The sequence below is a fragment of the Aethalodelphis obliquidens genome, unplaced genomic scaffold, assembly GCF_003676395.1.
Source record: "Aethalodelphis obliquidens isolate GAN/ISIS:26980383/991018 unplaced genomic scaffold, ASM367639v1 scaffold4, whole genome shotgun sequence".
NCBI lineage: Eukaryota > Metazoa > Chordata > Mammalia > Artiodactyla > Delphinidae > Aethalodelphis > Aethalodelphis obliquidens.
The window spans coordinates 28,859,196-28,884,504 of NW_020837948.1; the positions used below are offsets into that span (position 1 = coordinate 28,859,196).

Genomic DNA, 25,309 nt, shown 5'->3' on the forward strand with positions numbered 1-25,309 from the left:
TTACAGCTGTCACTCTAATTTCTGCAGCTTTAACCCAATGTAAATTAGACTAATAGCTAAGAGCGCCATTACTCTTTATGACCTTGTAAAGGTCCTATCATATTAAGCTCCATGCAGTGAAAAGCATTCATGCCATAAATTAGCTGCTGAAAGATCATGTATTAATAAGTAGGTCCAAAAAAGACAAATCCTCCCACTTTCAGGTCATTTCAACAAAACTGATAACCAATAAACATAGCCTGAACTCTACTTTGGTCTTTAGTAGGTCATGTATCCAAAATGCATTTCTTTCATATGCTGAACTGAGAGGTGAATTTGAATTTCGGAGTACTTTTCTAGAGGACCTCCATGCATCATCCATACATGATTCTGATTTTTTAAAATCTCCAAGATTTGGTGATTATCAAATAAGAAAGCCAGTTGCCATTCTTAGTGGACTCAAAATAAGGAAATCAACTAAAAGAGCCTTTTCCAAGTTTTATTCATTTTTTAAATTTAGATTTCTTTAAACATAAATTTAACCATCTGTCTCAAGTCTGGACTCAATTCAAACTGGTTTTCATATTAAAGTACTCTAAAGAGAAAACTCAATGGATCCAATCAATTTTAATTGGCTATAAAATATCACAGAACTATTCATAATACATGAAGAGGCAATTTAAGAAAATCTACTTCCCAATTAGAGAAAAATTTACTTTTGAATGAGTCTTCCAACTAATTCCCCACAGTTCTAGCAGTAGGTACCCTCTTACTATGTCTGCTTAGGGTAAGTGAGGGAGTGTAAATAATCAGGGATATTACCAATCCTTTAGCATTCTTCTTTGTTTCTCATAGAGAAAAAAGAATTTGAAAAGGAGTTTGTTTCCCTGCTCCTGTTATAAAAGGGGTGAAGAGAGCTCCTTTCAAACTTCTCTAGCCTGACTGGTACGGGCATGTACAATGGGGAAGAGCTCATCCTATCTTATTTCTTTCCTGAATATGATGTGCAATAAAGCAGAAGCATTCAAACTTCTACCCATGTAAGAGAAGCCACACAAATGTCTTTGTGGGTATTTTGAGGCTTGGTAAATGTAAAACCATAGTTTTATGGTTCCCTGGTGGCACAGTGGTTGAGAGTCCACCTGCCGATGCAGGGGACACGGGTTCGTGCCCCAGTCTGGGAAGATCCCACATGCTGCGGAGCGTCTAGGCCTGTGAGCCATGGCCACTGAGCCTATGCGTCCGGAGCCTGTGCTCTGCAACGGGAGAGGCCACAACAGTGAGAGGCCCGCGTATCGCAAAAAAAAAAAAAAAAAAAAAAAAACCATAGTGTAATTCTAGCCATCAGAATACATAGCTGTGAAGCAATTGTTTTGACCATCTTTTCTAATATTTCAATATATCTTCAAGGAAACTAAAAAACTTCAAACCAAAATCATATTTAAATTCACTTAATTCAATACCACCTGGTTCAATATGCTATTCCTTATTTTTTATAAAATTAGGATATACATACTCTTAAAAAATACTTTTTAACTTTAGAAAAAGGTACTACATGGTAATATGAAGAAGGATGTGCATATAAGTATATAGGTAAACCTGATGTATATTTTCTACAACATAAACAAGTGGGGATTGAACAGAGAGCAGAAGCAAAAAGAACTACAATCCTCCAGCCTGTGGAATGAAAACCACATTCACAGAAAGACAGATTAAACTAAAAACGCAGAGGACTATGTACCAGATTAAGGAACAAGATAAAACACCAGAAAAACATCTAAATGAATGGACATAGGCAACCTTCCAGAAAAATAATTCAGAATAATGATAGTGAAAATGATCCAGGACCTCGGAAAAAGAATGGAGGAAAAGATCGAGATGATGCAAGAAATGTTTAACAAAGACATAGAAGAATTAAAGAATAAACAAACATAGATGAACAATACAATAACTGAAATGAAAAATACACAGAAGGAATCAATAGCAGAAAAACTGAGGCAGAAGAAAGGATAAGTGACGTGGAAGACAAAATGGTGGAAATCACTGCCATCAAACAGAATAAAGAAAAAAGAATGAAAAGAAATGAAGACAGCCTAAGACACCTGTTGGACAACATTAAATGCAGCACTTGAGACCTCGGGACACATATAGACTGAAAGTGAGGGGATGGAAAAAGATACTCCATGCAAATAGAAATCAAAAGAAAGCTGGAGTAGCAATAAACATATTAGATAAAATAGACTTTAAAATAAACAATGTTAAAAGAGACAAGGAAGGACACTACACAATGATCAAGGGATAAATCCAAGAAGAACATATAAGAATTATAAATATTTACGCACCTAACATAGGAGCACCACAATACATAAGGCAACTGCTAACAGCTATAAAAGAGGAAATCAACAGTAACACAATAATAATTAGGGACTTAAACACTGCACTTACACCAATGGACAGATCATCCAGACAGAAAATTAATAAGGAAACACAAGATTTAAATGACGCAATAGACCACATAGATTTATATAGGATATTTATAGGACATTCCATCAGAAAACTGCAGATTACACTTTCTTCTCAAGTGCACACAGAACATTCTAAATGACAGATCACATCTTGGGTCACAAATCAAGCCTTGATAAACTCAAAAAAAATGAAATCATATCAAGCATCTTTTCTGACCATAATGCTATGAGATTAGAAATCAATTACAGGGAAAAAAATGTAAAAAACACAAACACATATAGGCTAAACAATATGATACTAAATAAGCAAGAGATCACTGAAAATAAATGATACTAGATACTAAAATGATACTAAATAAGCAAGAGATCACTGAAATCAAAAAATACCTAGAGACAAATGACAATGAAAACACGACGATCCAACACCTATGGGATGCAGCAAAAGCAGTTCTAAGAGGGAAGTTCATAGCAATACAATCCGACCTCAAGAAACAAGAAAAATCTTAAATAAACAATCTAACCTTACACTTAAAGGAACTAGAGAAAGAAGAACAAACAAAACCCAAACGTTGTAGAAGGAAAGAAATCATAAAGATCAGAGCAGAAATAAATGAAATAGAAACAAAGAATACAATAGCAAAGATCAATAATACTAAAAGCTGGCTCTTTGAGAAGATAAACACAGTTGATAAACCTTTAGCCACACTCATCAAGAGGGAGAGGACTCAAATCAATAAAATTACAAATGAAAAAGGAAAAGTTACAATGGACACTGAAGAAATACAAAGCATCGTAAGAGACTACTACCAGCAACTCTAAGCCAATAAAATGGACAACCTGGAAGAAATGGACAAATTCTTAGAAAGGTATAACCTTCCAAGACTGAACCAGGTAGAAATAGAAAATATCAACAGACCAATCACAAGCACTGAAATTGAAACTGTGATTAAAAATCTTCCAACAAACAAAAGTCCAAGACCAGATGGCTTCAGAGGTGAATTCTACCAAACATTTAAAGAAAAGCTAACACCCATTCTTCTCAAACTCTTCCAAAACTTTGCAGAGGAAGGAACACTCCCAAACTCATTCTATGAGGCCACCATCACCCTGATTCCAAAACCAGACAAAGATATTGCAAAAAAAAAAAAAAAAAAATTACAGACCAATAGCACAGAAGAATATAGATGCAAAAATCCTCAACAAAATACCAGCAAGCAGAATCCAACAACACATTAAAAGGATCATACACCACGATCAAGGGAGATTTACCCCAGGGATGCAAGGATTTTCAGTATACACAGATCAATCAATGTGATACACCATATTAAAAAATTGAAGAAAAAAAAATCATATGATCATCTCAATAGATGCAGAAAAAGCTTTTGACAAAATTCAACACCCATTAATGATAAAAACTTTCCAGAAAATGGGCATAGAGGGAACCTACCTCAACCTAATAAAGGCCATATAAGACAAACCCACAGCCAACATCATTCTCAATGGTGAAAAACTGAAACCATTTCCACTAAGAACAGGAACAAGACAAGGTTTCCCACTCTCACCACTATTATTCAACATAGTTTTGGAAATTTTAGCCACAGCAATCAGAGTAAAAAAAGAAATAAAAGGAATATAAATTGGAAAAGAAGAAGTAAAATTGTCACTGCTTGCAGATGACATGATGCTATACATAGAAAATCCTAAAGATGCTACCAGAAAACTACTAGAGCTAATCAATGAATTTGGTAAAGTAGCCAGATACCAAATTAATGCACAGAAATCTCTTGCATTCCTATACACTGATGATGAAAAATCTGAAAGAGAAATTAAGGAAACAATCCCATTCACCATTGTAACAAAAAGAATAAAATACCTAGGAATAAACCTACCTAAGGAGGTAAAAGACCTGTACTCAGAAAAGTATAAGACAGTGATGAAAGAAGTCAAAGGTGACACAAACAGATGGAGAGATATACCATGTTCTCGGATTGGAAGAATCAACATTGTGAAAATAACTATACTTCCCAAAGCAATCTACAGATTCAATGCAATCCCTATCAAATTACCAGTGGCAAGTTTACAGAACTAGAACAAAAAATCTTAAAATCAGTATGGAGACACAAAAGACCTCGAATAGCCAAAGCAATCTTGAGGGAAAAAAATGGAGCTGGAGAAATCAGACTCCCTGACTTCAGACTATACTACAAAGCTATGGTAATCAAGACAATATGGTACTGGCACAAAAACAGAAATACAGATCAATGGACCAGGATATAAAGCCCAGAGATAAACCCATGCACCTATGGTCCACTAATTTATGACAAAGGAGGCAAGGATATACAATGGAGAAAAGACAGCCTGTTCAATAAGTGGTGCTGGGAAAACTGGACAGCTACATGTAAAAGAATGAAATTAGAACACTCACTAACACCATACACAAAAATAAACTCAAAATGGATTCGAGACCTAAATGTAAGACTGGACACTATAAAACTCTTAGAGGAAAACATAGGAAGAACACTCTTTAACATAAATCACAGCAAGATCTTTTTTGATCCACCTCCTACAGTAATGGAAATAAAAACAAAAATAAACAAATAGGAACCTAATGGAACTTCAAAGCTTTTGCAGAGCAAACTATAAACAAGACGAAAAGACAACCTTCAGAATAGGAGAAAATATTTGCAAACAAATCAACGGACAAAGGAGTAATCTCCAAAATATACAAGCAGCTCATGCAGCTCAATATTAAAAAAACAAACAACCCAATCAAAAAATGAGCAGAAGAGCTAAATAGACATTTCTCCAAACAAGACATACAGATAGCCAAGAGGCACATGAGAAGCTGCTCAACATCACTATTAAGAGAAATACAAATCCAAACTACAATGAGGTATCGTCTCACACCAGTTAGAATGGGCATCATTAGAAAATCCACAAACAACAAATGTTAGAGAGGGTGTGGAGAAAAGGGAGCCCTCTTGCACTGTTGGTGGGAATGTAAATTGGTACAGCCACTATGGCAAACAGTATGGAGGTTCCTTTAAAAACTAAAAATAGAATTATCATATGAGCCAGCAATCCCACTAGTGGGCATATGCCCAGAGAAAATCATAATTCAAAAAGACACATGCACCTCAATGTTCATTGCAGCACTATATATAATAGCCAGGTCACAGAAGCAACCTAAACACTCATCGACAGATGAATGGATAAAGAAGACATGGTACGTATATACAATGGAACATTCCTCAGCCATAAAAAGGAACAAAATTGCGTTATTTGTAGAGACGTGGATGGACCTAGAGACTGTCATACAGAGTGAAGTATGTCAGAATGAAAAAAACAAATATCGTATATTAATGCAAATATGTGGAATCTAGAAAAATCGTACAGGTGAACCGGTTTGCAAGGTAGAAATAGAGACACCGATGTAGAGAACAAACGTATGGACACCAAGGGCGGGGGAAGTCGGTGGGGGAATGAATTGGGGGGAAAAAAAGTGGAGATTACAGAGAACCAAAAAGAAATCTGGGAGTGAATAAACTCATAACAACTTTCAGAACAAATGAAGAAAGATGATGAAGTCCACTAAGACTGTAAAACTTAGGTTAATGTGTTAAGTAGACACATGAAAGATTTAAGAAAAGACCCACATCATAATTATCCAGGCAAAATCTATAATGTCTAAAATGAAAAATATACTACATGAGATTAAAGGCAGATTAGACACTGCAGAAAACAAGATTAGTAAAAGTGTAGATACAATCATAGAAACTAACCAAAATGAAACAGAAAGCTAAAAAGACAAGGGGAAAAAATAAACAGACCATCAGTTGGCTGTGAGGTAAATACAAACAGCCGAATATACATGTAACTGGAGTCTCCAAAGGACAGCAGAAAGAGAGACGTAGATAGAAAATATACATGAAGAAATAACGGCTGAAAGTTTTCCAAATTTGATGAAAATTATAAACTCTCAGATATAAGAAGCTCAACAAACACAAGGAGAAAAAAAACTTACAGGAACGCACATCATAATCAAATTGCTCAAAATCAACAATAAAAAGGAAATCCTAAAAGCTGCCAAAGGGATATAAAACATGCAGAGCAACAAAGAAAAGTATTAGAACAGATTTCTCCTTGACATGGCCAAAGGGCAACATCTTTAAAGACCCAACAGGGAAAAAAATACCTGCTAAAAGAAAATTCTACATCCTACAAAAATATATTTCAAAATCAAAGGTGAAATTAAAACTTTTTCAGATGTACAAAAGCTGAAAGAACTTACTACGTGTAGACTTACATTACAAGAAATGTTAAAGTAAGTCATTCAGGCAAAAGTAAAATGATACCAGATGGAATAAAGAATGCTAGGAAACATAACTACATGGATAAACATATAAGATGTTTTATTATAATTTTAAAGATACTTGACTAAACAACAATATTAACAATATAGTACAAAGTTAAAAACATATGCAAAAGTAAAATATATCACAACAATAGCACAAATATAGGAAGACTATATACCAGTGTAAGGTTTCCTTATTATACACAAGGTGATATAACATCACTTGAAGGTATACTATGGTAAATCAAAGATAAAATAACAAAAGAAAAAGTTACAGCTAATAAGACTAATAAAGGAGAATAAACAAAAGAAAAAACAATAAACAAAAGAAAAAGTGACAGCTAATAAAGGAGATAAATGGGAATCTTAATAAATTTTTTTCAATTATTCCAAAAGGAGGCAGAAAAAAGGAAAAGGAGAATAAAGGACTGATGAAACAAAGAGGAAAAAAAACTGCAAGATGACAGATTTAAACCTAACATTGTCAAAATCAATCACATTATAGTCTAACTATCCCAGTTAAAATGTAAAGATTATCAAGATAAAAAAGCAAGACCTAATTATATGCTGCTTATAAGAAATGCACTTCAACTATATAAAGACTAAAAAATGTTGAAGTAAAAGGATGATAAAAAGATATATCATGTAAACACTAATCGAAGTATCTAATATTAATATCAGATAGAACAGATAACACAGCAAAGAATACTACCAGGGATAATAAAGGTCATTTCATATGACAAAAGAGTCAGGGCATCAAGAGGATACAACAATCATGACTACTTTTACACCCAATAACTAGAGTTTCAAAATACATTAAGCAAAAAACTGACAAAACTATGAGAAGAAATAGACAAATCTACAATTACAGTGGGAGATTTCAATTGCCCCCTCTCAACAATTGATGGAACAAGTAGACAGAAAATCAGTAACAACCTAAAAACTTTTAATAACACTATTAACCAACTGGCCCAAGATAGCAATATAGACCACTGCAACCAACAACAGCAGAATACATATTCTTATCAAGTGCACATGAAGCATTTACCAAGGTAAACCATACTATGGGCCATATAACATGCATTCATAAATGTAAAAGGAATAAAGTCACAAAAAGAATATTCTCAGACTAAATGAAATTAAATTATAAATGAAAAATAGACTTTTTTTAATGTCAAATCTTTAGGAAACCAAATACATTTCTAAATAACCTATGTATCAAAGAAAAAAAAAAAGCCAAAAGGAAATACTTTAAGTATTTTGAACTGAAGAAAAATGAAGAGACAATACATACAAATGTATGGAATATTGCTAAAACAGTCCTTAGGGAAATTCATAGCACTAATGCCTACATAAGAAAAGAAGATAGTTCTCAAATCAATGATCTTAGTTAGCTTCCAGATTAAAAAAAAGAAAAAATAGAAAAACTGGTGCAAACTAAGCCTAAAGCAAGCAGAAGAAACAAAAAAACAAAGATTAGAGCATAAATCAATTAAATAGAAAGCAGAAAAATAGAAAGAAAATAAAGCCTAAAGCCAATCTTTGAGAAGATTAATAAAATTGATAAACCTCTAGCCAAAATGATTAGGGATAAAAGAGAAGACACAAAGTACCAATAACAAAAATGAGAAATATCACCACAGATTCTACAAATATAAAAAGGTGGATAAGGAAGTATTCTGAACACCTTAGTACCAATAAATTAAACAAATGAAATGGACAATTCCTTGAAAGATACAACCTACTAAAACTCAAAGAAAAAGATAAACTGAATAGCCTATATGAATTAAAGAAATTGAAGTTATAGTTTAAAAATCTTAGCAAAAGAGAAAAAAATAAAGCAAGCAGACGCAGATGGCTTCACAAGTGAATTCTGCCAATATTTAAGAAATATTATAAATTGAACACAAACATTACTAAGAGGGGGCAATCATAGAGAGGACAGTATTATCCTTATACAAAAATGAGACAAAGATATTAAAAGAAACAGACATATTTGAAAATCCATAAAAACTTAGTCAACCATATCAAACAACATAAAAAATAATAATACATCATAACCAAGAGGAGTTTATTCCAGGAATGTGAAGATGGTATAATATTTTTAAAATGTGAAAATCAATCAAAATGATTCACCATATCAAGTTAAAAGAAGAAAAAAAATATCCATCTCCACAGATATGGCAAAAGCATTTGACAAAATCTAGCATCCATTCTTAAGCAGGAATAAAAAGGAACTTCTTCAACCCGATAAAAGGAAAAACGTTTGAAAAACTACAGTTAACTTCATATTTATGATGAAAGTCTTTCCCCTAAGATCAGGGACAAGACAAACATGTTTGGTCTTTCTACGTCTGTTCAACACTATACTGAAGGGTCTAGCTAGGGCAAAGAGGCAAGAAAAAGGAAAAAAAAAAAAGACATCCAGATTGAAAAGGAAAAGGAAAACTATCTTTGTTCATAGACAATATGATCTTATAGGAGTTCTTTTGAGAAGTCATCTACTCTTTCTGATGATGAGGTGATGGCAAATGTTTCCATTTACGGCCATTATGTCAGAACCTTAGTTTGGATACAAGCTTTATGGATTCACAAAATTGTTTTATGGCAAACTTAACAATGTGCTTAACCAACTAAAAGTATTCAGAACTTAATATGCTATAGGAAAGTAAAACCTGTGTATATTGCATCCAAGAACTTATTATTCCATGCTCTAATGAAACACTCTAGTAACTTCAGCTAAATAGGCTAAAATTATTTTGGTTGTTCTCAGCATACATGTTATAAATAATAATCAATAGACTAATATCCAAATTAGTCCAAGTCAATTTAAGACAAACATTTGTTCCCTTGACACAGCATAGAGCAAAATGACTTTGATATTTAGTGTATATTATTCAATACCAAAAAATTTAACTAAAATGGTGCTATATTCATATTACAAATGAATGTTACATTTTACATTAGACAACATAAATCAGTGTTCCTTTGGATATAAATTCTAACATTGAAAATTTAACGTATTTTGTGTAACCCATACAGCAGGGATCAGGAATTTGGAATTTCAGTATTAACCCAGGCCTCCAGCTGATCTGCTACTGCTGCTGAACCTCCATTTCCAGTAACTGAACCCTTGATGCCAAACCAATTCTTTTTTTTTCATATATTATTACCCTTTTTTTTTCTTTAACATCTTTATTGGAGTATAATTGCTTTACAATGGTGTGTTAGTTTCTGCTTTATAACAAAGTGAATCAGTTATACATATACACATGTTCCCATATATCTTCCCTCTTGCGTCTCCCTCGCTCCCACCCTCCCTATCCCACCTCTCTAGGTGGTCACAAAGCACCGAGCTGATCTCCCTATGCTATGAGGCTGCTTCCCACTAGCTATCTATTCTACGTTTGGTAGTGTATATATGTCCATGCCACTCTCTCACTTTGTCAGAGCCTACCCTTCCCTTCCCCACATCCTCAAGTGCATTCTTTAGTAGATCTGCCTCTCCATTTCCATCTTACCCCTAGGTTCTTTATGACCTTTTTTTTTTCTTAGATTCCATATATATGTGCTAGCATACTGTATATGTTTTTCTCTTTCTGACTTACTTCACTCTGTATGACAGACTCTAGGTCCATGCAACTCACTACAAATAACTCAATTTCGTTTCTTTTCATGGCTGAGTAATATTCCATTGTATATACATGCCACATCTTCTTTATCCATTCATCCAATGATGAACATTTAGGTTGCTTTCATGTCCTGGCTACTGTAAATAGAGCTGCAATGAACATTTTGGTACATGACTTTTTTGAATTATGGTTTTCTCATGTTATATGACCAGTAGTGGGATTGCTGGGTCATATGGTAGTTCTATTTTTAGTTTTTTAAGGAACCTCCATACTGTTCTACATAGTGGCTGTATCAATTTACATTCCCACCAACAGTGCAAGAGGGTTCCCTTTTCTCCACACCCTCTCCAGCATTTATTGTTTGAAGATTTTTTGATAATGGCCATTCTGACCGATGTGAGATGATATCTCATTGTAGTTTTCATTTGCATTTCTCTAATGATTAATGATGCTGAGCATTCTTTGATGTGTTTGATGGTAATCTCTGTATCTTCTTTGGAGAAATGTCTATTTAGGTCTTCTGCCCATTTTTGGATTGGGTTGTTTGTTTTTTTGTTATTGAGCTCCATGAGCTGCTTGCAAATTGTGGAGATTAACCCTTTGTCAATTGCTTCATTTGCAACTATTTTCTCCCATTCTGGAGGTTGTCTTTTGGTCTTGTTTATGGTTTCCTTTGCTGTGCAAAAGCTTTTAAGTTTCATTAGGACCCATTTGTTTATTTTTGTTTTTACTTTCATTTCTCTAGGAGGTGGGTCAAAAAGGAGCTTGCTGTGATTTATGGCATAGAGTGTTTTGCCTATGTTTTCCTCTAAGAGTTTCATAGTTTCTGGCCCTACATTTAGGTCTTTAATCCATTTTGAAATTATTTTTGTGTATGGTGTTAGGGAATTTTCTAATCTCATACTTTTACATGTACGTGTCCAGTTTTCCCAGCACCACTTATTGAAGAGGCTGTCTTTTCTCCACTGTATATTCTTGCCTCCTTTATCAAAGATAAGGTGACCATATGTGCATGGGTTTATCTCTGGGCTTTCTATCCTGTTCCATTGATCTATATTTCTCTTTTTGTGCCAGTACCATACTGTCTTGATTACTGTACCTTTGCAATATAGTCTGATGTCAGGGAGCCTAATTCCTCGAGCTCCATTTTTTGTTCTCAAGATTTCTTTGGCTATTCGGGGGTCTTCTGCGTTTCCATACAAATTGTGAATTTTTTTGTTCTAGTTCTGTGAAAAACACCAGTGGTACTTTGATAGGGATTGCATTGAATCTGTAGATCGCTTTGGGTAGTAGAGTCATTTTCACAATGTTGATTCTTCCAATCCAAGAACATGGTATATCTCTCCATCTATGTGTATCATCTTTAACTTCTTTCATCAGTGTCTTATAATTTTCTGCATACTGGTCTTTTGTCTCAAGTAGGTTTATTCCTAGATACTTTATTCTTTTTGTTGCAATGGTAAATGGGAGTGTTTTCTTGATTTCACTTTCAGATTTTTCATCATTAGTGTATAGGAATGCCAGAGATTTCTGTGCATTAATTTTGTATCCTGCTACTTTACCAAATTTAAGTTTTCTGGTAGCATTGTTAGATTTCTCTATGTATAGTATCATGTCATCTGCAAACAGTGACAGCTTTACTTCTTCTTTTCCGATTTGGATTCCTCTTATTTCCTTTTCTTCTCTGATTGCTGTGGCTAAAATTCCAAAACTATGTTGAATAAGAGTGGTGAGTGTGGGCAATCTTGTCTTGTTCCTGATCTTAGTGGAAATGCTTTCAGTTTTACACCATTGAGGACGATGTAGGCTGTAGGTTTGTCATATATGGCCTTTATTATGTTGAGGAAAGTTCCCTCTGTGCCTACTTTCTGCAAGGCTTTTTATCATAAATGGGTGTTGAATTCTGTCGAAAGCTTTCTCTGCATCTATTGAGATGATCATATGTTTTTTCTCCTGCAATTTGTTAACATGGTGTATCACGTTGATTGATTTGTGTATATTGAAGAATCCTTGCATTACTGAAATAAACCCCACTTGATCATGGTGTATGATCCGTTTAATGTGCTGTTGGATTCTCTTTGCTAGTATTTTGCTGAGGATTTTTACATCTATGTTCATCAGTGATATTGGCCTGCAGTTTTCTTTCTTTGTGACATCTTTATCTGGTTTTGGTATCAGGGTGAAGGTGGCCTCGCACAATGAGTTTGGGAGTGTTCCTCCCTCTGCTATATTTTGGAAGAGTTTGAGAAGGATAGGTGTTAGCTCTTCTCTAAATGTTTGATAGAATTCGCCTGTGAAGCCATCTGGTCCTGGGCTTTTCTTTGTTGGAAGATTTTTAATCAGAGTTTCAATTTCAGTGCTTGTGATTGGTCTGTTCATATTTTCTATTTCTTCCTGATTCAGTCTTGGCAGGTTGTGCATTTCTAAGAATTTGTCCATTTCTTCCAGGTTGTCCATTTTATTGGCATAGAGCTGCTTGTAGTAATCTCTCATGATCTTTTGTATTTCTGCAGTGTCAGTTGTTACTTCTCCTTTTTCATTTCTAACTCTATTGATTTGAGTCTTCTCCCTTTTTTTCTTGATGAGTCTGGCTAATGGTTTATCAATTTTGTTTATCTTCTCAGAGAACCAGCTTTTAGTTTTATTGATCTTTGCTATTGTTTCCTTCATTTCTTTTTCATTTATTTCTCATCTGATCTTTATGATTTCATTCCTTTTGATAACTTTTGGGGTTTTTTGTTCTTCTTTCTCTAACTGCTTTAGGTGCAACGTTAGGTTGTTTATTTGAGATGTTTCCTGTTTCTTAAGGTAGGATTGTATTGCTATAAACTTCCACCTTAGAACTGCTTTTGCTGCATCCCATAGGTTTTGCATCATCGTGTCTCCATTGTCATTTTTTTCTAGGTATTTTTTAATTTCCTCTTTGATTTCTTCAGTGATCTCTTGGTTATTAAGTAGTGTATTGTGTAGCCTCCATTTGTTTGTATTTTTTACAGATCATTTCCTGTAATTAATATCTAGTCTCATAGCATTGTGGTCGGAAAAGATACTTGATACAATTTCAATTTTCTTAAATTTACCAAGGCTTGATTTGTGACCCAAGATATGATCTATCCTGGAGAATGTTCCATGAGCACTTGAGAAAAGTGTGCATTCTGTTGTTTTTGGATGGAATGTCCGATAAATATCTATTAAGTCCATCCTGTTTAATGTATCGTTTAAAGCTTGTGTTTCCTTATTTATCTTCATTTTGGATGATCTGTCCATGGGTGAAAGTGGGGTGTTAAAGTCCCCTACTATGAATGTGTTACTGTCGATTTCTCCTTTTATGGCTGTTAGCATTTGCCTTATGTATTGAGGTGCTCCTATGTTGCGTGCGTAATTATTTACAATTGTCATATCTTCTTCTTTGATCGATCCCTTGATCATTATGTAGTGTCTTTCTTTGTGTCTTGTGATAGTCTTTATTTTAAAGTCTATTTCATCTGATATGAGAATTGCTACTCCAGCTTTCTTTTGATTTCCATTTGCATGGAATATCTTTTTCCATCCCCTCACTTTTGGTCTGTATGTTTCTCTAGGTCTGAAGTGGGTCTCTTGCAGATGTCATATATATGGGTCTTGTTTTTGTATCCATTCTGTATCCATTCTCGTTTTTGTAGCCAGTCTGTGTCTTTTGGTGGGAGCCCTTAATCCATTTACATAAAAGGAAATTATCTATATGTATATTCCTATTCCCATTTTCTTAATTGTTTTGTGCTTGTTTTCCTTCTCTTGTGTTTTTTGCCTAGAGAAGGTCCTTCAGCCTTTGCTGTAAAGCTGGTTTGGTGGTGCTGAACTCTGTCAGCTTTTGCTTGTCTGTAAAGGTTTTAATTTCTCCATCAAATCTGAATGAGATCCTTGCTGGGTAAAGTAATCTTGGTTGTAGGTTTTTCTCCTTCATCACTTTAAATGTGTCCTGCCACACCCTTCTGGCTTGCAGAGTTACTGCTGAAAGATCAGCTGTTAACCTTATGGGGACTCCCTTATGTGTTATTTGTTGTTTTTCCCTTGCTGCTTTTAATATGTTTTCTTTGTATTTAATTTTTGATAGTTTGATTAATATGTGTGTTGGTGTGTTTCTCCTTGGATTTATCCTGTATGGGACTCTCTCTGCTTCCTGGACTTGATGAACTGTTTCCTTTCCCATATTATGGAAGCTTTCAACTATAATCTCTTCAAATATTTTCTCAGTCCCTTTCTTTTGCTCTTCTTCTTCTGGGACCCCTATAATTCGAATGTTGGTGCATTTAATGTTGTCCCAGACGTCTCTGAGACTGTCCTCAGTTCTTTTCATTCTTTTTTCTTCATTCTGCTCTGCAGTAGTTATTTCCACTATTTTATCTTCCAGGTCACTTATCCATTCTTCTGCCTCAGTTTTTCTGCTATTGATCCCATCTAGAGTATTTTTAAATTCACTTATTGTGTTGTTCATCGTTGCTTGTTTCCTCTTTAGTTCTTCTAGGTCCTTGTTAAATGTTTCTTGCATTTTCTCTATTCTATTTCCAAGATTTTGGATCATCTTTACTATCATTATTCTGAATTCTTTTTCAGGTAGACTGCCTATTTCCTCTTTATTTGTTAGGTCTGGTGGGTTTTTACCTTGCTCTTTCATCTGCTGTGTGTTTTTCTGTCTTCTCATCTTGCTTATCTTACTGTGTTTGGGGTCTCCTTTTTGCAGGCTGCAGATTCGTAGTTCCTGTTGTTTTTGTTGTCTGTCCCTAGTGGCTAAGGATGGTTCAGTGGGTTGTGTAGGCTTCCTGGTGGAGGGGACTAGTGCCTGTGTTCTGGTGGATGAGGCTGGGTCTTGTCTTTCTGGTGGGCAGATCCATGTCTGGTGGTGTGTTTTGGGGTGTCTGTAGCCTTATTATGATTTTAGGCAGCCTTTCTGCTAATGGATAGGGTTATGTTCCTGCCTTGCTAGTTGTTTCACGTAGGGTGTCCAGCACTGTAGCTTGCTGGTCGTTGAGTGAAGCTGGGTCTTGGCATTGAGATGGAGATCTCTGGGAGATTTTCGCCATTTGATATTACATGGAGCTGGGAGGTCTCTTGTTGACCAGTGTCCTGAAGTTGGCTCTCCCATCTCAGAGGCACAGCACTGACTCCTGGCTGGAGCACCAAGAGCCTTTCATCCACACAGCTCAGAATAAAAGAGAGAAAAAGAAGAAAGAAAAGAAAAGAAAAGAAAAGAAAGGAAGGAGGAAAGAAAGAGGATAAAATAAAATAAAATAAAGATTAAAAAAATAAAGTTATTAAAACAAAAAATAATTATTAAGAAAAAAAAATTTTTTTAAGTAAAAAAAAAAAAAACGGACTGACAGAACCCTAGGACAAATGATGAAAGGAAATCTATACAGACAAAATCTCACACAGAAGCATACACATACACACTCACAAAAAGAGGAAAAGGGGAAAAAGTAATATGTCTTGTTCTCAAAGACCACCTCATCAATTTGGGATGATTAGTTGTCTATTCATATTTTCCACAGATGCAGGGTACATCAAGTTGATTGTGGAGATTTAATCCGCTGCTCCTGAGGCTGCTGAGAGAGATTTCCCTTTCTTTACTTGTACGCACAGCTTTCGGATTTCAGCATTGGATTTGGCCCCGCCTCTGCGTGTAGGTCACCTGAGGGCTTCTGTTCTTCGCTCAGACAGGATAGGGTTAAAGGAGCAGCTGATTCGGGGGCTCTGGCTCACTCTGGCCGGGGGAAGGGAGGGGAACGGGGCGAGCCTGTGGCGGCAGCGGCCGGCATGACTTTGCCCCAGCCTGAAGCGCGCTGTGCGTTCTCCCGGGGAAGTTGTCCCTGGATCACGGGACCCTTGCAGTGGCGGTCTGCACAGGCTCCCAGGAGGAGAGTTGTGGAGAGTGACCTGTGCTTGCTCACAGGCTTCTTGGTGGCGGCAGCAGCAGCTTTAGCGTCTCATGCCCATCTCTGGTGTCTGCGCTGATAGCCGCGGCTCGCGCCCATCTCTGGAGCTCCTTTAAGCAGCGCTTTTAATCCCCTCTCCTTGCTCACCAGGAAACAAAGAGGGAAGAAAATGTCTCTTTCCTCTTCAGCAGGTCCAGACTTTATCCCAGACTCCCTACCGTCTAGCCATGGTGCACTAACCCCTTCAGGCTGTGTTCACGCCGCCATTCCTCTCCCTGCGCTCCACTAAAGCCCAAGTCTCAGCTCCCAGCCCCACCCGCCCCGGCGGGTGAGCAGACAAGCCTCTCGGGCTGGTGAATGCTGGTCGGCCCCGATCCTCTGTGCGGGAATCTCTCTGCTTTGCCTTCCGCACCCCTGTTGCTGTGCTCTCCTCCGTGGCTCCGAAGCTTTCCCTCTCCGCCACCCACAGTCTCCGCCTGTGAAGGGGCTTCCTAGTGTGTGGAAACCTTTCCTCCTTCACAGCTCCCTCCCACTGGTGCAGGTTCTGTCCCTATTCTTTTGTCTCTGTTTTTTCTTTTCTCTTTTACCCTACCCAGGTACATGGGGAGTTTCTTGCCTTTTGGGAGTCTGAGGTCTTCTGCCAGCATTCAGTGGGTGTTCTATAGGAGCAGTACCATATGTAGATGTATTTCTGATGTATCTGTGGGGAGGAAGGTGATCTCCGCGTCTTACTCTTCTGTCATATTCCTGCTACCTTCCCAAACCAATTCTTGATCAAATCCAGAATTTAACCCTTACTTACTATAGGAGCTATTTCTGGGTCCTATCTCCCCCGAAGCCTTGTCTTCTCAAGCTGGACACTATATATCAGATTGAGTTTTTAAATAGCTTTTCAAAGACCCCCTAATGTCTAAAGCAATGACTCTGAATGCCAGAGCCACGGCTTGGGTATCCACCACCAGTGCTCCAGCAATTCTTAGAGCCCATTCCAGAAATGGCCTGCTGTGGCCTCTCCAGATAAACTAAGGTTCTGACATAAAGCCTGTAAATGTTGGAAGAATTTGCCAACACATCATCCTTATAAATAGTAAATAACTTCACAAAAAAAAAACCTATTTCCATGTTAAAGGTAGAAGAAGGAGTTTGAAAACAGATACAAAATTTTCAAAAATATAATTTTATACTTTTTCAGGTAATCGTGAGTATAAAGATAGTTGTGATTATAAAAGGGAAATTCACATAAGTCTCATACATTTACATGGTTATATAAGAACTTACTTTAAAAGTATATACACTATACATTTTACATTGATTTAATGGGAGTAATCAAATTCCAGAAAATGAAAAAGTACATCACTAATTCCTTTAGAAAGAAAATGTAAATAAGCTCACATATTTTAACTTCAGGAGACTCAGTCAAATAATACATTTCTTAAGATCAATTAAAACTACGGTCTTCAGATTTTCTAGTTGCCTTCTTACTACTGATACAACACTGAATGGTATTTTATCTCTATAATAAATAATAAAGATAAGTAATAAAGAACAATTATTACCTGTGAATAATCTTTGATAATATAAACTTTAGGTACAAGAACTATTTAAAACTTTATTATGATATCAGAATTAGATTTCATTTTTTAAACAAAAACTATGTCATTAAAAGTAGGTATCAAACACTTGGGAGTAATTATGTACTTCTTTTTCTAACTAATCATTCTCCAACAGATATAGACCTAGTGTGAAATACTTCACATAGATGGATTACAATATAGTTGGATTAAGTCACCACTTGTTCTGGGTGAATTTAATATGTGGATGTTTATAATACAGGAAACTAATTTGAGAATGCTAGCCAAGCATTATGTAATGAACTTTATAAAACTAACCCTTTGACAGATTGAGTAGTAATGCTCAATGTACAAAACTATTTCTAAATCACTCTTGATGGTTTAGCAGGGGATCCCTTGTATAAAGACTAAATTTTGAAAAACAGTGAAGACTTGCAGTTCCCAAGTTAGAATATCAACTAGAAGTGGGTAAGCTCCTTGAATGTTTGAATCTCAATAACTTAAGGGTAGCAAATGCTCAGTAAATACTTCTTGATTATATAAAGCACTCTTTAAAATAAAAAAGGAATAATAATTAGGTATACGAAGTTTGAAAATTATGAAATAATCATACAACATTGGAATTTACATCTAAGGCTATCTGACTCCAAAGTCTGACTCATCTTTCCACTATTGCATTTTTTCTTTTCTTCACTTAAATAACTTACATAACTGAATTATGAAAGCATTTTAAAAGATAAGTTTGTATTAAAAAGAGATCATAATCTCAAAATGCTGGTTGAGGTACAAGAAAAATAAGTAAAAATAAGTAAACTGTGAATACTAATTCATCTAGAAACACTGCAAGAAGCAGAAACGTGAAATAAATGTGGGAGGGATGGAGACAGGGAGAAAGGGAGACACAAAGTAAATGCTGAAGGGAATACTGGGAGAAGGGAGGGGAGGGACAGAGAAGGAAGGAGAGGAAGGAAGTAGGGAGGAGCAAGAGGAAGAAGGAAAGGGAGGCAGAAGTGGGGGGGGGGGAACTGCATCTAAATCAGTCTCTCTTCTAGTCTACTGGGAATAACAACAAAAACAGTATTTTCATTGTGTAAGGTATATCCAAATATAGGAGCTGTTTATTTCATTTACCTCAACCAAATGACAAAATAATATACAAGTAAAAGAAAAAGAGAAAATACATTAATAAATGAGAAAGGTAAATTTAATAATTAAAAAAATATTTTAAAAAGAGTTGCTAATAATCCTTCTATTTAACCAGAAAACAACAAAAATTTTGTAATTAAAAAATATATAAATATGAAGACTAGTCACATTTAAAAACTATAACCACAAATCTTTGATTAAAACATAATGTTTCCCTTTCCATTTACTTCCAAAGATTATTATGAAAATTTTAGTACAATATAGATATAAAATTAAGCTATGAAAGCAAAACTGAGCTATAAAATGACCTGTGATTTTAATGGCATTTAAATACAGGTAAAAAGAGGATCAATAAAAGCTTCTAAACAAATACAACTTTATTTTTCTTATTTAGCACTCAGTAATTAAATGAGTAAATCTGAAGCCTATGAGAAAAATTTAAACATTCCTTGCATTCTATTACAAGTACTGCATAATTCTATTAATAGCATTAACTACTCAAAAATAGTTTCCATTATTTTCAAAAAACAAAACAAAAAAAGAAATACTTATTACACAGTTTGGTAATTAGTCTATTTTGGCTTACTTTAATATTTTTAAAATGTGAATTGGTCTAAGTGTAATCATTCCACCACTTATAAAGATAACTTTCAAATGATAAGAATAAAAATCACTAAAATAAACATTTTTCATAATTGCATCATACCTTTAGCTACAGCTTCTTTATATTTCTCTTTGGCAGAATTCATTTCTTTTATTAATTGTCTATAGCTTGTTTTTAATTTCTCTAATTCTGTCTTTGTGACCTGTCAAAAAAAGAAATGAAAAAAAACTTTTTAATGCTTAAATTTATTTCAGTCGAGAACCTAAATTCCAAAGCATTAATAGATGCATATTTTACTGCTTATGGGGCAGAGGTGCTCTTTAATATACAATTACAACCAATAAACTAAAATTAGCTTAGAAATCGGTGATAAATTCAACAGCATATGAAAAAAAAAAATTTCTTAAAAAGAAGAGCAGATCATAAAATAGTGCTGTCATCATCTAAAATGTAAAGGCCAGGGGCTTCCCTGGTGGCGCAGTGGTTGAGAGTCTGCCTGCCGATGCAGGGGACACAGGTTCGTGCCCCAGTCCAGGAGGATCCCACATGCCGTGGAGCGGCTGGGCCCGTGAGCCATGGCCGCTGAGCCTGCACGTCCAGAGCCTGTGCTCCACAGGGGGAGAGGCCACAACAGTGAGAGGCCCGTGCACCGCAAAAAAATAAATAAATAAATAAATAAATAAAATGTAAAGGCCAATAATTAATTGCTGTGTACAAAAATATTTTCTCTAATAAAAAAATAATTTAAAATACTTATTTTAATTATACAGAATAACTCTGAGCTGTCATAATTCACCAGTTCTAACATGATTTTTTTTTTTTTCACACTGTAACATCTCTGAAAAGATACATCTAACAATCATTGCTGGCCAGGCAGCAATCATGACAGTGGTCACTGCATGCACACATGAACTTCGTTATTATCTCTACCCAAAAGCTAGACAAATCCAAGTCTTTGATTCTGTCGTCAAAAAACCATAACAAGCATTTGAGAAAAAATTGAGTCTTAGATTGTATCTAAAAAACTTCTAATAAGCCTTCTGGAAGAGTATGAAATCAGCAGCATTAGAAACTTGCTAAAGGGGCATAAGAAACTTGGAAGAAAATCCCACAGTCCACTTTAAACAAATTCTGCATCACAAATGTTCTTGACAGCATGGAGGATTGCACTGTGTAAATAAACAAAAATATCTACAACTATGATATAGATACAAATGAGTTCAAATCATTCCCTTTTAAAAAGAACCTCACTGGTTAACATTTTGTTTTTAATGGACTTTACCTTTTAGAGCACTTTTAGTATCACAGCCAAATTAGCACAAAGTATGGAGATTCCCTACTTTCTTTTACCCTGATTCATGCACAGCCTCCCTGATTATCAACATACTCCACTGGAGTATGTTTGTAAATTTTTACAATTGATAAACCTACAATGACACAACATTATCACATAAGTCCATAGTTTACATTAAGTTCCACTCTTGGTGTACATTTTATGGTTTTGAACAAACATATAATGACATGTATCCACCATTATAGTACCACACACAGTTGTTTCACTGTCATAAAACCCTCTGTGCTCCACCTATTCACTAACTCCTGGGAATCACTGATTTTTTACTGTCTTCATAGTTTTGACTTTTCCAGAATATCATATAGTTAGAATAATACATACTTTTCATATTGGCTTCTTTCACTTAGTAATATGCATTTAAGGTTCCTCCATATCTTTCTGTGGCTTGGTACCTCATTTTCTTTGAGCTCTGAATAATATTCCATTGTCTGGATGCACTACAGTTTATCCACTCACTTACTAAAGGACTTCTTGCTTGCTTCCAAGTTTTGACAATTATGAATAAAGCTGTTATAAACAGCTATGTGTGGGCTTTAGTGTAGACATATGTTTTCAACTCCTCTGCACAAATACTAAGGAGCTCAATTGCTGGGTCCTATGGTAAGAGTATTTTTAATTTTGTAAGAAACAGCCAAACTGTCTTCCAAAGTGGCTGGATTACTTTGCATTCCCACCAGCAATGAATGAGAGTTCCTGTTGCTCCACAACCTCACCAGTATTTGGTGGTTGTCAACGTTCTAGATTTGGGGCATTCTAATAGATGTGTAGTGGTATGTCATCGTTCCTTTAATTTGTACTTCCTTGATGACATATGATGTTGAGCAACTTTTTATGTGCTTATTTGCCATCTGTATATCTTCTTTGGTGAGGTGTTTGTTTTTTAATCAGGTTGCTGGTTTTCTTAGTAGACTTTTAAGAGTTCTTTGTGTATTTTTTTAAATTAATTTTATTTATTTTTGGCTGTGTTGGGTCCTCGTTGCTGGGTGCAGGCTTTCTATAATTGCAGCGAGCAGGGCTACTCTTTGTTGCGGTTCACGGGCTTCTCATTGTGGTAGCTTCTCTTGTTCTGGAGCATGGGCTCTAGACATTCAGGCGTCAGTAGTTGCAGCACATGGGCTAAGCAGCTGCGGCACACGGGCTTCAGTAGTTGCAGCGCATGGGCTCAGTACCTGCAGCACATGAGCTCAGTAGTTGTGGCTCGCAGGCTCTAGAGCGCAGGCTCAGTAGTTGTGGCTCACAGGCTTAGTTGCTCCGCAGCATGTGGGATCTTCCTGGACCAGGGATCGAACCCATGTCCCCTGCATTGGCAGGCAGATTCTTAACCACTATGCCACCAGGGAAGAGTTCTTTGTGTATTTTAGATAACAGTCTTTTGTCAAATGTGCCTTTGCAAATGTTTTCTTCCAGTCTATGGCTTATCTTCTCATTCCTTTGATACTGTATTTGCAGAGCAGAAGTTTTATTTTTTATTTTTTTGAGGACAACCTGAATACAATACATATAATATATACCATATATATATAAAATATATATATAGCTTGGAGCAGGCAAGAAATATGGACACTTCCATCTACGTGACTGCCCATCACAGTTACTGCTCTGGTCTCATGGGCTCGAACTATTTTCCATTTTGCATACTTTTAAACTGTTGTATCACATTGATGTCTGTTGTTGAAATCTTTCTGAGAATTTTGCCAATCTGGTTCATTTTATCTTGCCTATCAGGCTGCTTTGAGTTCATTATATCTTTTAAACTTATGAAGTCATTATAGTTCCATAATTGCTTATAGACCACCCAGAGTGTGCCTGAGACCCTTTTGGGTTTCACTTCCAATGCTCGTACTTTCCCTTAAATTCTGTACTAAAGATGCCATACCATTTGAGATTGGAGGCACACTTTCATACCATGACTCACGTCCAGTGTTAAATAGAATTTCTCTGAATGAAAACTCATGTGTTCCTTTGCCATTTGCAACACGTATCACACACATTTCTGTGGAGTTATAATGTTTTTAAAAAGAAAGAAAGGAGGGAATTCCCTGACGGTCAAGTGGTTAGAAATCTGCGTTCTCACTGACGAGGGCCCAAGTTCAATCCCTGGTCAGGGAACTAAGATTCCACAAGCCATGCAGTACAGGTAGGGAGGAGGGAAGAAAGAAAGGAAAACAGAGAAGTTTTAAAATTTTGAGGAGTTCCAACTTATCAATTATTTCTTCATGGATCAAGCCTTTGGTGTTGTATCTAAAAAGTCATCTTCATACCTGAGGTCATCTAGGTTTTCTCCTATTTATCTTCTAGGTGTTTTATACTATTACATTGTACATTTAGGTCTGTGATCCATTTTGAGTTAATTTGTGTGAATGGTGTAAAGTATGTGTCTAGATTCATTTTTTTGCACATGGTGGTCCCTTGTTCCAGCACCATTTGTTAAAAATATTAACTTTTCTCCCCTGTATTGACTTTGCCCCTTTGTCAAAGATCAGTTAACTACAATTATGTGGATCTACTTCTGACTTTCTCCCTCTATTCTGTTCCACTGATCTATTTGTTTTCCTATTGTCTTTCACAAACACAAAACTATCTTGATTACTGTATTTTTAATTTAAAATACTCCTTTATCTTTTGTATATTAAGATATTTACACACACACACACATATATATACATATATATACACACACACACCTATATAGATATATATCAAGTCACAAGGCAAATCACTCATTACCCACAGAAAACTATCAGAATAATTTTTTAACATCTATTTAAAGTATAATTGCTTTATAAGGGTGTGTTAGTTTCTGCTTTACAACAAAGTGAATCAGTTACACATATACTTAGATCCCCATAACTCTTCCCTCTTGCGACTCCCTCCCTCCCACCCTCCCTATCCCATCCCTCTAGGTAGACACAAAGCACCGAGCTGATCTCCCTGTGCTATGCGGCTACTTCCCACTAGCTATCTATTTTACATTTGGTACTGTATATATGTCCATGCCACTCTTTAACTTTGTCCCAGCTTACCCTTCCCCCTCCCCATAACCTCAACTCCATTCTCTAGTAGGTCTGTGACTTTATTCCCGTCTTGCCCCTAGGATCTTCATGATTTTTTTTTTTACATTCCATATATATGTGTTAGCATATGGTATTTGTTTTTCTCTTTCTGACTTACTTCACTCTGTATGACAGACTCTAGGTCCACTCTGTATGACAGACTCTAGGTCCATCCACCTCACTACAAATAACTCAATTTCTTTTCTTTTTATGGCTGAGAAATACTCCATTCTATATATGTGCCACATCTTCTTTATCCATTCATCTGTTGATGGACACTTAGGTTGCTACCATGTCCTGGCTACTGGAAATAGAGCTGCAATGAACATTGTGGTACATTACTCCATGAATTATGGTTTTCTCAGGGTATATGCCCAGTAGTGGGATTGCTGGGTTGTACAGTAGTTCTATTTGTAGTTTTTTAAAGAACCACCATACTGTTTTCCATAGTGGCTGTATCAATTTACGTTCCCATCAACAGTGCAAGAGGGTTCAATTTCTCCACACCCTCTCCAGCATTTATTGTTTCTAGATTTTTTGATGATGGCCATTCTGACCAGTGTATGATATCTCATTGTACTTTTGATTTGCATTTCTCTAATGATTAATGATGTTGAGCATTCTTTCATGTGTTTGTTAGCAATCTGCATATCTTCTTTGGAGAATGTCTATTTACGTCTTCTGCCCATTTTTGGATTGGGTTGTTTGTTTTTTTGATATTCAGCTGCATGAGCTGCTTGTAAATTTTGGAGATTAATGCTTTGCCAGTTGCTTCATTTGCAAATATTTTCTGCCATTCTGCGGGTTGTCTTTTCGTCTTGTTTATCTGTTTTAACTGTCATTGGTTTAAGTGTTTTAAGTGTCATTGTTTTAAGAATCATTGGTTCCCATTAGTTTATTTATGTTTTTATCTCCATTTCTCTAGGAGGTGGGTCAAAAAGGATCTTGCTGTGATTTATGGCATAGAGTATTCTACCTATGTTGTCCTCTAAGAGTTTGATAGCGTCTGGCCTTACATTTAAGTCTTTAATCCATTTTGAGTTTATTTTTGTGTATGGCGTTAGGGAGTGCTCTAATACAATTCTTTTGCAAATAGCTGTACAGTTTTCCCAGCACCACTTATTGAAGAGGCTGTCATTTCTCCACTGTATATTCTTGCCTCCTTTATAAAAGATAAGGTGACCATATGTGCGACGGTTTATCTCTGAGCTTTCTATCGTGTTCCATTGATCTATATTT

General features: G+C 35.8%; 1 protein-coding gene across 7 annotated transcripts in view; it reads right to left on the reverse strand.

Moving 5' to 3' along the window:
• The window catches only part of FER (FER tyrosine kinase), a 457,443-nt gene that overhangs the window by 337,026 nt on the left and 95,108 nt on the right, over positions 1–25,309 (reverse strand). For 6 of the 7 annotated variants that reach the window (XM_027100276.1, XM_027100269.1, XM_027100299.1 and 3 more), the window contains one exon: positions 19,766–19,865. In XM_027100276.1, the coding sequence (XP_026956077.1) occupies positions 19,766–19,865 (100 nt within the window). Of the gene's footprint in view, positions 1–3,138; positions 3,144–19,765; positions 19,866–25,309 lie in introns of those variants that run through there. The other variant, XM_027100303.1, reaches the window with a different exon arrangement.